A 14,498-nucleotide genomic window follows, 5' to 3' on the forward strand; every position below is an offset into this window, starting at 1 on the left:
TGTCTGAGATTTTTATGATATGTGAAGACAAATGCAATGCTTCAGATATAAATCCAGAGCTTGCTGCAGCTATGCAGATGTGGGGAGGAGGAGAAACAAGCAGATTCTGCATAAACACAAGGCCTACCTCAACAAAACAAGTACAGGACAGTGTTATTTCCAAAGGCTGCACAAACAGGGCATCTGAAACAAACAGGGCAGCTTCTCCCATCCACAGCCTGAAGTATGTTCAAACATTCTGAATAATCCAAACTAATCTCATAAACGTGCCTTTACCCTACACAGGTGGGATGAAGCGTGCAGCATGCCCACGCTCTGCACGTCTCACTCAGTCCCATCACCTCCCAAATTCCTCCTCTTAATTGCACAACCCAGGAAAAGCCAATTCAGCATCATACCAGCTTCTCCCCTCCCAAGCTCGGAGCCAGAGGAGCTCGAGAAGGAAAGGAGATGAGCGTGACTGTTGCTGCTGCAGACAGAAAAACAGCCCAGTGAAGGGGCCCTTGGCTTGCACAGTGGTGCCTTGAGACGACAGGACTGGGGACAGCGGGGGCACTCAGAGACAGGGCTGTGCCTCTCCCTGCAGCTGGAGACAGCACTGGTATTCTGCCACAGAAGATAATATTTAGGGAGCTTCTGGCCTTCCAGCAACGCTGGGGACTGGCTGACAGCTGCCACCACAGCACAGACGACAAGCCCTGACACCGTGCCGGCCTCCTGAAAGGGAGTTATTCTTCAGGCTCTCATTTGTTTTGCCGATGCTGAGGGCACACGCGGCCTCAGCCTCCGCCAGCTCACGTCCCTCCACCCACTGCCTCAGCACTCACTGCAGCTCCGAGTGGTTCGGAGAGCTCTGGAGCTCCCACGCAGAACAACATGTTGCATCTCTGCTGCAGGAGGAAGAGACACCCCGGATTCACCAGCAGTGACAGCACCACAGCGGGGAAGAGGAAAAAAGCCCAAAAAACATCTTATTCTGGGCAACGTTTGTACCCAGTGCATACATTGAAAGTAAGTGTTTAGCTGCCATGGGCTGTGGTTGAGTTAATTGATTCTGTGGTTGAGGCAGTCAGAGCTGGCTTCCTGCATGAGGACAGGCAAAATTCCAGGGGAGGAATCACAGGCTTGGAGATGCAACCACCAATTTGTCCCCTCCAGTGGAAGGCCATTTTCTGCATCGTTCCTTCCCAGAAAAGCAAATGCTACAGGCAGAAGAGCTGGCCAGCACAGGGAGGAAAAGGGCTGCTCCTGCTGGGTTGGCTTTCTGCTGCCTGCTACCAGCTCGGACAAAAATCTGTCACTTGTGCTCCACACTGCATGGGGGATCACTTGAGTTTTTCCAGGCAAAAGGTAAAATAACCGAATAGCAGAAACAAAGAGATTTAATACTGGAACTTCCAAGTGGTGCCAACTGCCTGGGCAAAAAACAGAGCAGAGGGAATGTCTGACTTCAAATCAACCCCATTTTCCACTGGAATTGAGCCATGGAAAGGTTTTCCTTGAGAGTTTATTTAGAAGAAAAGGTAAGCCTGTGCTTAGGACCTGCAGTGATAAGACTTCTGGTCATGAAACACAGAGCTGTTCTCAGCTCACTCCTCAAGCCTGTCTTTCATGGACTAGGGCATCCCACTGCCCCTTACAGAGAACAGTGGGTTTGGGCTGTGCAGTCATTTAGTGAACCCCGAGCTTACAGAAAGCAGCAGCAGCATGTGAAGTTTATCACAATGGCAGCTGTGGCAGGAACAGGCATCATCTAAAGGTTCCTCTCCTCCCACAAAGCTGGGAGCAGGTGACAAGAAGGCAGTGGTGTGTAAACAGGTACCATTCACACACAGCTGACAAACTTGCCAGATCCTCCCCAAGCTCAGCAACTCTCTGAGAGAAAGCAAATCCTATCATCTACTTCCAGCAAAGAAATTGGTCTTCAGCTTTCCTCTGTTTAAAGTGGTGTTTTTTCCTGCAAGATCTTCTAAGGGACATTAATTTATCATAAAGCTGCCAGTACCAGCCCAGCTGTCAATCACTTACATGAAGGGAAATCTCAGGATTGCATTTGGACAGCTATCCCCAGCCAGGGCTCACACATGCCAGGTACATGTGTCCAGTGCCCTCTGCCCTGAGCATCACTGTTCACACACCCCTGTCCATGCAGGCAATCACAGTGTCCACCCAGAACAACCAACCAAAGTTGGCTTTTTACATTAAACTCTTATCTGAGCCCAACCCTGAGACTGAGGACACCTGCTTCTTCTCACAGAACTGCTCAGTTTGGAGCCCACTGCCTTTGCACCACCATGTCAGGCTGTGAGTTAGTGCAGATAGTTAACCAGCAGCATTTTGTGAGGTCAGTGTGTTTTATTTAAAAAGAGAAAACAACAGATTTGGGAAAGCAGAAGTCTCACAGTCTCAGTCTCACATCTCATCCCATTTACTCTTCAATGCATCTTCAGTCCCTCTCTGTCACTTTTTCTCCTTCCAGCTTTTCCAAGCTCCTTCAGAGCTTCTGCATTTCGAGCACCTTCTGGCTTCCACTTGCACGTGGTGGCTGGGCTGTTTCCCACTCAACATCCCAACATCCTTGCTAATACTGCTAGTATTAGCTAGTCTGTAGTACTGCAGTACTGCTAGTCTGCTCCAGTGCAATCACCACATGTGCTAACTCAGCACTGACCAGCCCAGGCAATGGAGAAGCTATAAGCTTTAATGACAAAATAAAAGTATTTCATCAATTAACCACACTTTATCAGTTCTTCCACCCTGGTGGTGAGCAGCTCCAGAAGTGATGCCTGCAGCCTAAGCCCTGAACACAGCTGTGGCTACCAGAGCAGATGAGCACAAAACTTCAGTCTCCAGGGGCTGAAGCAAATTTCTCTCAAAACACAAAAACAAAGGTGGTGTTGAGCACCACTGGTGTGATCCTGCTGCCTCAGAGGCAGCTTTCCATGGGTGAGTTTCCTTTTATTTGTTTTTGTTGGTCATTTCCAACAGCACTTGAAGGGAACTTTATTGTGCTGGAGACAGAGGCACTCTGGAGGACTGTACAAGGGAAGTGTGCATCTGGGGAGTTTTCAAAACACATTATCCAAACCTAAGGATCACTACATTCCAGGATATCAATGTCAGCTGGACACTTATAAATAGCTTCACCAATCACGATCTATTGTGTATTAAACCCTTACTTCAGGAGCTTTTTCAACATTACTTCCTACTGAAAATACAAACAGCTGGTAAAAATAAGTGAATTTATCATCACCTTTGCTTGGCAATGACAAGCTACTCCCACATGGGCTTCATGCTCAGGAAGCTGAGGTATGGTAACATAAAATGGCAACAAGAAACCTGTAAGCCCTGCAGAAAGAACAACTCAGAACACCTGAATCATGAGGTTTCCATGATGCTGCTGGAGGAAAAACAGCTGAGATGCAAGCTGGGGCTAAGGGAAACAGCAGCTGGGACAAACACCTGCCCCACACCAAATGGAAACGAGATAGATGGTGCTCTCCTACCCACCTCTGCCAGATCCATGGTTCCAAGCAAAAGGCAAACTGAGATCATCAGCTTTACTACACCTGCAAATCCCTATAAACCCATCCCTGCTCATTGCACAAAGCAAGTAGGTTTCTTCCTAATGGAGGTGGACACTCAAGCCATGCTGGAGCCCAGCCATTTCCCTTTGGTGCCCAAATGAGAGCCAAACGCCTTCAGGAGGACTTTTTCCCCCCTTTCTTTTTTAAAAAATCAAAGCAACAGAGTATTGATGAAAATACACACAAAAAAAAGCAAGTTAATTCAATTTTCTCCAGAACTAGGCAATATTTTAGGTTCCTGTAACACCTATGAAAATGTGCACAGGCAACAGCAGGCACACCAAATTAACATTAAAAGTATTTTGATATTATACCAATGCAGAAAGAATTGCAGCGAGAGAGTCTTGGTGTTTTCATTCTCTGCCACTGTAATTACCTTAATCTACTCCTCCCAGAGCCTAGAAACATTAGCTTTCTTAAATAAGAGCCTCAGTTCAATTTTCCTTTATGCAGGTTTTAAGTAAGTTACAGTCTTGAAAAGTCATTCCTGAATTGGAAACTTTTGGGCCAGGAGTCAAAGAAATGAAGAGGGTTTGAGATCCTTGGCAAAAAGTAGCTTACAGAGAAAACAGTAGCAGGGACTTGTTTGTGCTCAAAGGGCATGCCTATAATTCAGACAGCCACCACTGCTGTTCCCAGTTATTTAGTAATATCACAGCAGACTATTCTGACTTTGGAGAGCTGTACTATTTAATGCGGTAAAAATGTTTTTAGCTCTGCGAGCGTACAAGACACAACACCAAGCTACTTAAGGAGAACAGCCCTTCCAAACACAACAACAACAAAAAATTCAAGCTGTAGACAAAGAATAGTTTTGGGCCGACAGATTTTAGCCAGATTGACTTCCGATAGCAGTTATACAACATGTGAGCTGCAGAGAGGCGGCAGTGCACAGGTCACGCTCCATATTTGCTGTACAGCATTCCCCATACATTGGCTCAGAGGGCAGCCAGCCTCAAGGGTTTGCTTTAGTTGTGTTTAAAGCTGCGTGTCCCTCCCTGTGTTATATACACACCGCTAAGTTACTACTGCGGAGTGTTTGGATACCAGCGGTATGTAAACAATTGGTATTTGGGAAGTCTGACCCCGTTTCCTGCCGCCCGTCTCTGCGGGGCGATGCGTGCCTGCGGGCGCACGGTCCGGATCCCGATCCCGAGCATCCCGGGCATCCCGGCAGGACTCCCCGAACGCGGCGCTGCCGCTGCCAGCACCAGAGGCGGCTGCGAGGCCCCGGAGCCCTTCCCTCGCTGCCCTCCGCCCACGGCGCGGCCAGCACCTTCCCGCAAGCACTTTCCCCGATCGCCCCGCTCCGTCCCCGGCTCCATCCCCCGCCGCGCCCCGGACCCACCACCCGGGGGTTACTCCCCCGCACCGAGCGACAAAGCAAGCCGGAGCTGAGCGGGCGCGGAGGCGCAGGGCAGCGGGCGGTGCTCACCGAGAAGCGCTCCAGGTCGGTGGCGGCCATGGCCGCGCTGCTGCCGCTGCCCGCCGCCAGTGGCTGCGGCTGAATGGATCCAATATGGCCACTTCCCGGAGCCTCCTCCGCCCGCCGCAGGCGCCGCCCGCCGGACCGGGAGCCGAGGGGCCGGGCCGGGCCGGGCCGGGCCGGGCCGGGGCGGGCCGGGGCGGGGCCGCGCCGCTCTCGGCCGCGGGCGGTGCTGCCGCCCTCAGCGCGGCGGGGACGGCAGCAGCGGCCGGGCCGCCCCGCACGGCTCCTTGCCGGGGTCAGGTCTGCGGGCGAGCACATGGCACGGGTGGCCTGGCAGGAGCAGGGGCTGTGAGCGCCCTCGGAACGGGACAGCGTGGCGGCGGCAGGGCCGGCAGCATCCTCTGCAGGTGTCACACAGAGCCGGGACATCGCGTTCCGCAGGGCAGCCGCGCCTCTGCGCCGAGGTGTAACACGCGGCAGCCACACCAAAGTGGCAGCCTCAGCGTGGGTTTGAGCCGGACACAGCTCACAGCCATTAACGCTGCCCGTGCTTGTGCTAATTTAAAGTATGAAACAGAGGGCTGTGGAGTGTTTCTTCGTCGTTGATTCCCATCTAAGGCACAGAGCCGAGGCCAGCGCCGGTCTCTGTAACGCAGACATTGGTACTGCACTATTGGTTAGCACAGAGCGGGTTCTGTTGCTTTGTGGTGCCCTCTGCTGCAGTGCAGCTACCCAGGCACAGCTCACCGGAGCCGTGCGTGCTCCCGGTGCTGCCGGGTCACTCGACCAGACCTGCACCGCTCATCTCTGTTGCCCTGGTTTCGCCTGAGGCTTTTTCTCTGTCCCTGTTGTATCCTCATCTTTCCTCCTCACCCTCTCTCTTGGAGCAATCCACTCTTCAGATTTGGAGAGCTGAGTTTGACCAAGTAGTTCTGCCTACAATACTCTTTGTGACGAAGGGACTCACGACGATAATTTTGAACCCAACAAGAAAATAATTCTTCCTACCACTTGTCCCGTTCCACTATAAAAGGGGGACTCGGGGAGGATTCTTTTGATAGATTTCTCAGGTGAAAATAAAGAGCAAACACAGCAATATTATATCTGAGCACCGTTTATTGATAAAAAAGGGTAAGTGTTTTTACTAAAGGGGGTTATGAGAATGAGCAGAGAGGGAAAAAGAGAGGGGAAGGAAACAGAAGACAGAGACAGCGTTACCACAGGAACCCCGGTTGTCTGTCAGCAGCAGCTCAGCAGGTGGAACGTGTGTGTAGCTCCCGTGGCGGGCTGGGCGCGATCCCGAGCAGCGGCAGGCTGCGCGTTCTTCCGCCGGCGGGGAGCGGCTGCCGTGGCCAGCGGAGCGCTCCTGGAGAGCGGCAGGTTCCCGGGGCAGGGGACAGGGGCGGCCACAGGCCGGGCACTACGGGCTGGTGCTGCGGTGGGCAGCGCATAAAGAAACAGCGGCGGCCACGGGCAGGAACGGGCGGGCTCGGGCTGCGGGCCACGGCGGCGGCTGCGGGCTGGGCTGGGTGCGGGCTGGCAGCAGGGCGGCTGTGCCCGGTGGCACGGTTGGGGCTGGCCGTGCCCGGTGGCACGATGGGGCTGGCTGTGCCCGGTGGCACGGTTGGGGCTGGCTGTGCCCCGTGGCACGGCGGGGCTGGCTGTGCCCGGTAGCACGGTGGGGCTGGCTGTGCCCGGTGGCACGGTTGGGGCTGGCTGTGCCCCGTGGCACGGCGGGGCTGGCTGTGCCCGGTAGCACGGTGGGGCTGGCTGTGCCCGGTGGCACGGCGGGACAGGCCGTGCCCAGTGGCACGGTGGGGCTGGCTGTGCCCAGTGGCACGGTGGGGCTGGCTGTGCCCAGTAGCACGGCGGGACAGGCTCTTCCCGGTGGCACGGCGGGGCTGGCCGTGCCCGGTGGCACGATGGGGCTGGCTGTGCCCGGTGGCACGGTGGGGCTGGCTGTGCCCGGTGGCACGGTGGGGCTGGCTGTGCCCAGTGGCACGGCGGGACAGGCTCTTCCCGGTGGCACGGCGGGACAGGTTGGCTGTGCCCGGTAGCACGGCGGGACAGGCTGTACCTGATGGCACGGTGGGACAGGCTGGCTGCACGGTGCCCGCTCCGTCGGGCAGGCAGCGCAGCCCGAGTTCGTGCCGGTGCTGAGATGGGTCGCGGGCACGGTGAAGCCGGGCAGAGCAGGGACGGGCAGGGAAGCAGGAAAAGGCGGAAGGGGGGAGAAGGACCAGGATGACCCTCCAAGTGAGCCCCTGATCCCTCCAGAAACCCAAAGCACAGATGGCTCCTGTGTGCCGCAGTTACTGCTTTTACGTGCCAAGGTTCCTGCCGCAGCTTGATTTCCCGTGCGTTCTCTACGGGCCGCCGGGCCAGCGAGGGTCACTCACAGCCCGGCCCTGGAGGCTTCCCTGGCCTGAGGAGGAACTGCCCGGGGACAGGGCTGCCAGCCCCCATGAGAATAGAGAATAGGCTGTACAGCCCCCATGAGAATAGAACACACATCGGGCATACATAGAAATCAGATTGGTCCCTCTCGCCACTACCCATAGAAGTCAAAGAAAAGCAGTGTGTGCACATAAATGGAGCAGGTGCTGTGCAACTTTTGAGGGCCCAGTAAAAATCCCCCAGCAGCTTTGGAGTCTCACAGAGCCCTCTCTCCTTTGCTGTCCGGCAGCATCTGCTCGGCTGAGCTGCTGAAAGCCCATCCTCGGTGCACACACCAGACACAGGGCAGCCACTGAGTCACTGGCTTACAGCAGGTGTGCATATTTTACATCTCCACAGCTTTGATTTTTCCCAAGCCCCCTCGTGTTCCACCTGCACAGTGCTGCAGGAGTTCTGGGAAACCCTGATCATTTTGGAAGGGGTCTTCGCTTATGCTGGAGAAATAATACAGGATATAAACTTAGATGTAGTTAATTGAATGGGGAGGGCAAGGGTTAGAGGGATCAGCGGTTCTTCCTTTAAACAATTTCAAGACATTTTCTGAGATAATGTAATCCAAATAATTTGCTTTTTGAAATATGATAGATCTAGTGCAGGTCAAAGGAGCTGTTTTTCCTGAGCAAGCTGCCTACAACTAAATTAATTCTGCTAATCCATGTATTAGTTGTAGATAAAGACAGGTTTTTTAAAATGTACTTCTCTAAAAAGGTCATTGCTGAATGTTTTTGCTGTCACAGCCACAGCTGTTAATGCTGCCAGGGACAGCAAAGCTGTCCTGCTGGTCCATGGCCCCTGTAGCCAAGCCTGAGCACTGTTATAAACTTGCTGAACCTTTTACTCATTTACCCCTTGCAAGTGAAATGTTCCTGCAGACTAGACATTCATTTTATCACCTTGTTTCTTTGGCTGATTCCCAAAGATTCTCCAGTTCTCCCTGGCTCCCTCAGTAAAAATGTGGAAGCTAAAATCTGGTATTTCTGGTATACAGATGCAAGTCAAACAGTTAATACAGAAGCAGAGTTAACTTTCCAGGCTGCTTTCATATATCACAAAGAAGCAAAAGTAAACAGATAAAAATACCTGAAAGTTTTTGTGTTTTTTTTTTTTTTTTTTTTTTTTTTTTTTTTTTTTTTTTTTACTTATTTATTTTATAATAAGCTTTGTGAGTCCTTATTTAAGACAGTGTAAAATTCTTGCCTAACACATGGCTGAATGCCATAATGCCAGGTACTTTTGGAGAAGCAATTGACTTTGATTCATTATGAGCTCTGTTCTGTTGCAGTAAAGTGCACAATGTAACAAGAGGAGGCTCACAAAAGCTCATTCCTGTCAGGAGAATTAATCTACAAACGTCAGAAGTTTACGTCCAAAAAGGAGACAGAGTAGTCCTGTAAATTTAGTTGAAAAAAGGGAGAGACCATGGGGCATTTCCCCTGGGGTATCACAAAATTTTTAGAGGATGCAGCCTCCTTTTTATCCTAATTTCCTGGTCACATCTTCTTTTCTCTTTCCCCATTGCCTGAGGTACTTGATAGGTACAGACTTCCCAAAATTTCCTAATACCCCCTTCTAATGTATACCTCCCTGTTTTCCTTTTTCCTCGTGTCTCTGTTCTTTTTCTCTAAATCCAGAGATGTAGCACCATCTTGAGTGAGTCTGTATCAATTAGTGGAATTCCTATGGAATTTATGGTTACCCCCATTGCTTCTTTCACCTCTCTGTATCTGGCCTTATGTACCACGAGGCTCACAGTTTGTTTGTAAAGACATCTCCTTCTTGTTTCTCTCATTCCCAAACAGTTGCTGGTGTCTGTGAGCTGCATGTTAGATGCAAAGATTCACAGCACAAAGGAAATGGTGAGACTGCAGCAGATCAAGCAGATCACTGCTGCCTCCTGGCTCTGAGCTGTGCTGCTCAGACCTCCTGGAGCTGGAGTCCTCTGTCCCTCTGTCCAGCAGTGCTGCCACCAGCGTGGGGCAGGTCTCTGTGACAGCAGAGCACTGCATAAACACCCACAGTTATTTTTAATCACCTTGTTATTTCAAAAAGCACACTGTTTCTAATGCCAAATCAAGAGAAACCCTGCTGTTTTCACAAGGTTCAGTTGCATAAAAACTGCTTCAAGAGAAGCGACTTGGATTTGGTGACTCGTTTAATTGCTAATTGTTATGCAAATTATTCCTAATAGCTCTGTAATTAAATTTATATTATAGTGCTGGATGCTCCTGCAAGGACTTTAAATTTCATGGAGTATTTGTACCTGCTAAAACCACAGTGAATTTAAGATGACCTGTGGGGTTTTTACAGTGAAGACCTGGAGCAGAGAGCACAAAGGACCGCAGAGGCACAAATGTGTCCCTGGCATCTCTGTGTCCTGGGGAGAGCAGGGGAAGTGCCCTTCTCTGCATGGGTGGTGGCATTGCAGCAGCACAGTTCTGATGGCTGGGGAGATCAGCAGGAGGTGCTTCACTTCACATTGTGAGCACAGGTATAGGTAATGAAAGTAGAGAAATAAATGTTATCACGCAGCCCCTTTGACTTTGTAGGGAGACACAGAGAGCAAGAGATCATCCCACCTGCCACATGAGTACAGAAACAAGACCAAGGCCTGTTGAGGATGGCTCTAACTTTTTTCTAGGCTGAATAAAATCCTTGATTTTTAAATCCAGGTGGTGCAGATAAACACATTTCCTTCAGGGTTTTCAACATAGACCAGAGGAAGCAGCTTTTGGATAACTATACATTTTTCACTGTATGAACTGGGGATTGCTAGAAATGGTTTATAGCTACTCTTTTAGCATCAACACCACCAAGCATTTTATTAAACTTTCATTTAAGTTGACAATATATGTAGCTTATAAGACATTTGTGCTATCTTTCTAAGCTGGACATCAAAAGGAGCTGTAGGTTCATTCCTGTAAAGAAAAAGACCCCATATTTCCCTGCCACCTAATGCTGAAGTGCAGCAGAGGGTAGATTTAGATTAACTGTTAGAAGAAAACTGCTTCCTGTGAGGGTGGTGAGGCCCTGGCACAGGTTGCCCAAAGAAGCTGTGGCTGCCCCATCCCTGGAAGTGTTCAAGGCCAGGCTGGATGGGCCTTGGAACAACCTGGGACAGTGGAAGGTGTCCCTGCCCATGGCAGGGAGGCTGGGAGCTTTAAGGTCCCTTCCAACCCAAATCATTCTATGAATTGATGATTCTATTACCACACTGAACCTCACACCAGGTTTGCATTATCCTGCTAAAATCCCATCAAGTTCACAGGCATCATATGAAAAATAGAGGATGCTTGGGATGAATCCTTACCTCATCTGTGTGAACAAGCAGTATTTAATAAATACAGACTCTGAGATACACAGAAAACTGTGTTTGAATGGCTGCTGTTAAGAAACATCATCTGAACTAGTTACTGAGGTTCTTGAGTTAGAGCTGAATCCTTCTTGTTTATGAGAAAATGCCTTTTATCTGTAAATAAACTCCCCTCCCCTTTCCCCCCATCCCCCTCCACCCCTTCACAGACTTTTGCTCAATTGTTTATCTATGGAAGGTTACTGCATTTCTCCATGGAACAAAGAAAGAGCTATTTTCCCTCACAATGTGCGGTCTTTGTTTCACATGAATATATCAATAAGAAAAGTGGGAAATCATGGGCTTTGTCATCCTGTTTATTCTGGAAACCCTGATTTCATTTTGGAGGAAAATAAGTTTTCCTTGAGGTAGAAATCCCATCTGTAGTCATTAGCAGCTAAACTTTGCCTTTCTACAAAGCAGCAGCAGCATCCTGTCTGACTGGGACTAACCTTTCACATTCCCTTTTCTTCTTTTTTTGCTTCCAGCCTGGCATTTCATCTTCCCTGAGGCTCTGAGAATATCATGTGGGAAAGAGCAAGACCTAGAGTACCATTTCCTTCAGTTTTGGGCAGTAGAAACTTCTCTCACTAGATACTGTGCTTGATCTCCCACTTTATTTCCTGGTTTTGTGTGGTGTGGATAATTGCAACCTTCACCTTCCTCCTCTGAGGGGGGCAGAAAAGCCCCCAGGTTCACTATGCAGTTTACTTCACTGTAATAATGATAATTTGAGTTTGGGAAACCTCTTGACAGGAAAGGTAACTAACTCTCATCAGTCACATGGTTATAGAGGCCAGCTCTCTACAGCCTATGATGCAGAAATAACAAACTGCAATATTTGTGTTTAAAAAAGTAGTAGTAAATTAATCTAAGCATGGGCTTCTGTATATTGTTTTTGCCTCAGCCAATACATGAAAAATATCAAGACAGTTGGCTTGAGATCTCCTACGAAGCAGCCCACGGTATTCTGTAAATAGCCCAACAAGAAATACTTGCTTTGTAGGTTTTTGGTGACACAGAAAGAGGCAAACCTTCTCACATTCTTTTCAGGCTGCAAATTTTGGATGACTGATTAATATAACACCCATAATGCTCCAATATTTTATTATCTATGTTAATAAAATTAATTCAAAATGTTTAATTTCTGCTCCACAATCTGATCGGTGTGACCAGCACTCAGCAGACTAAGAGGAGCTCATTGGGAGCTGGTCCTCTGGTACTTGGCACTCATCCTGAATGGTGAACAACCAAAAAGCATCAACAGCTAAAGGGAAAGGCTGGCAAACAGGATATGTGTGGTCTAAACTGGTACCAGTGATTAGCCAGAAGTGTTGTTTTCTTCTTTATTACAAATAATATAGGAGGTTAATGTGTTAGGTTACTAAAACCCATGGACAGATTGTGAAAAGGAGCACAACCACATTCCATGGGTTGCCCATGAAGAGAGTGTGTGTGGAACAGGTGGCTGGAGGCATTACCTGGGCAAAGAGGTCATTGTGTCAAGGCAGTTAAACCAGAGCAACCAGTTCAGGCTTGCTTGGCACTGGGTGCATATGTAAACATCCTGTCTCCTCTTCTATGACCTCCTGGCTATGTGTCCTTGCTCTGCAGCAGTGGGAATGCCAGGATCTGCAGAGGGGAACAGTCTCAGTAACTCCCCTTTTTTTGGGCCTTGAACCAATGCAAGTACTCAGAGAGGCTTGGCTGTGTGGGTGCTGAGCAGTGAGGAGCAGTGAGGTGTCCTGAGAGCCTGGTGCAGGGACATCCCTCTGCAGGAGTGGTGCTGGGCTGGGGATAAGACAGGGGGGATGTGACAGCACCCTTGTGGGTCTCAAAGGATACAGGGGGGTGATGCTGTGCAGACAGGGACTGAGTGCAGTGAGCTTGAGAGTCCCCTCTCTCCCCCTCCCTGTGCTTGAACCAATTCAAGCAACTGCAGCAACTTCTCCCTTTAACATTTGTAACATAAAAAAAATGTTTTTTATAAGAGCCTGCTTCTGAATCATTTTCCCTCCTCCTCGTTTTCATTTGCAGATATGAACTATAACTATAATCCTAGGGTACAGCTGAAAGTTTGCAATGCAAAAATCACAGACTGCTGAGATTTTCTTACGCCTGCAAGGGATTCTAGTAAGGATCAGAACAGTGAAAACAAGGCACAGCAATTAGTATTTGGATGCAAGGTCATTTTTAGTTCTCTACATAGGGCAGGCAATGCCATGAGCTATAGCTCATGAGCACTGCTCAAGTGGCTGCCTCAGCAAGGGCGAGGTTGCTGTTCAGGCCATGTGAAAAGGCAGTAATAGGAGGTGTGTGATTCACATAGAAACACAGAACTAATACAAGATTACACACTATTATTATGTGAAAGATCATTAGAACAGCAAAATTATTTTGAGGAACTGGTTCAGTGCCAGCTCGTTAGCAAAAGATGAAATAGTTTTACAGATATTTGCACAAAGATGGAGAGAAATGCCAAATGCAATCTGTGGGAAAAGGCTCTTCTACCCTCAGTAAAGGTAAGAAAGAGGCCGAAGGGAAGTCAGCATCAGCAATGACACACCTCACATTGCCTTCAAAATGGAGACTATGACACAGACTGATCAGAGAATCAATAAAGCTGGAAAAAGCTCCAAGATCATCAAGTCCAGCCTTTGACTAAACACCACTTTGTCTACTAAACCATAGCAGTAAGTGCTATGTGTAGTCATTCCTTGAACACTTCAAGGATGGACACCCCACCACCTCCCTGGGCAGACCACTGCAGAGTTTGAAATCTTTACTGTAAAGAAATTCCTTCTGATGCCCAACCTGAACCTCCCCTGGTGCAGCTTAAGGCCATTTCCTCTTGTCCTGTCTCTGGTTGCCTGGGAGAAAAGGCCAAACCCCACCTTCCTACAGCCTCCTTTCAGGTACTTGTAGAGTGATAAGGTCTACAGTTACTTTTTGCATTGTCTTACCCATCCTCATACAATTACTTTTATCTGTCTTCATACCACACTGGCTGTTCATTCTGTTCTTTGTTTCTCATGCTCTTCTCCTAGAGAAACTGTTCAGGCATCCATTTATGATCTTAACTACAGGATTCAGAGGAGAAAGCAAGTTTGCAGGCTGAACATCCCTCCAAGAGGTCCTCAGTCCTCCTACTCTGCCTGGAGAAAAACATTTTTGTGGGATTTATTTTCTCCTGTAGAGCAGAGAACAGTAATGTTGAATGCTTATGCACAAGTAATGGGTAAGACAGCTGAGACAGCTTCTCTATAAAAAGAGAAGCTCTCTCTTCTCCTGGTGACATGAAGAGATGCAGCCATGCTGTAAATACTTAATTGTTTAAATAGACAAGGGTTTGGGTTAGGGTTTGGGTTAGGGTAAGGATTAGGGTTTGGTTGGATTAGAGTTGGGGTTAGTTTTAGTGCTAGGGTCAGGGATTGGGTTAGGGATAGGGTTATGCTTAGCTTTAGGGTTAGGGTTAGTTTTAGTGTTATTTTTAGGGTCAGGGTTGTTTAGATTTAGGATTAGGGTTAGCTTTGGGTTAGGGTCCCCCACCCCAGGTTAGGGGTTAGGATTGGTTTTGGGTTAGGGTTAGGCCATTAGGGTTAGTGTTAGGGGTTAGGGTTGTAGATGCAATATATGTAAAAGACACTGATAATAATATATGGTCATGTATATCTAT

General features: G+C 49.0%; 1 protein-coding gene across 2 annotated transcripts in view; it reads right to left on the reverse strand.

Moving 5' to 3' along the window:
• The window catches only part of SEPTIN8 (septin 8), a 34,572-nt gene extending 29,414 nt beyond the window's left edge, over positions 1 to 5,158 (reverse strand). Inside the window, exon 1 of one of the 2 annotated variants that reach the window (XM_021549511.2) lies at positions 5,023 to 5,158. In XM_021549511.2, coding sequence (XP_021405186.1) covers positions 5,023 to 5,052 — 30 coding nt within the window. In that variant the 5' untranslated portion in view covers positions 5,053 to 5,158. The remainder of the gene's footprint in view (positions 1 to 5,022) is intronic. The other variant, XM_021549512.2, reaches the window with a different exon arrangement.
• Between the last annotated feature and the right edge of the window lie 9,340 nt (positions 5,159 to 14,498).

This window comes from Lonchura striata, chromosome 15, assembly GCF_046129695.1.
Source record: "Lonchura striata isolate bLonStr1 chromosome 15, bLonStr1.mat, whole genome shotgun sequence".
NCBI lineage: Eukaryota > Metazoa > Chordata > Aves > Passeriformes > Estrildidae > Lonchura > Lonchura striata.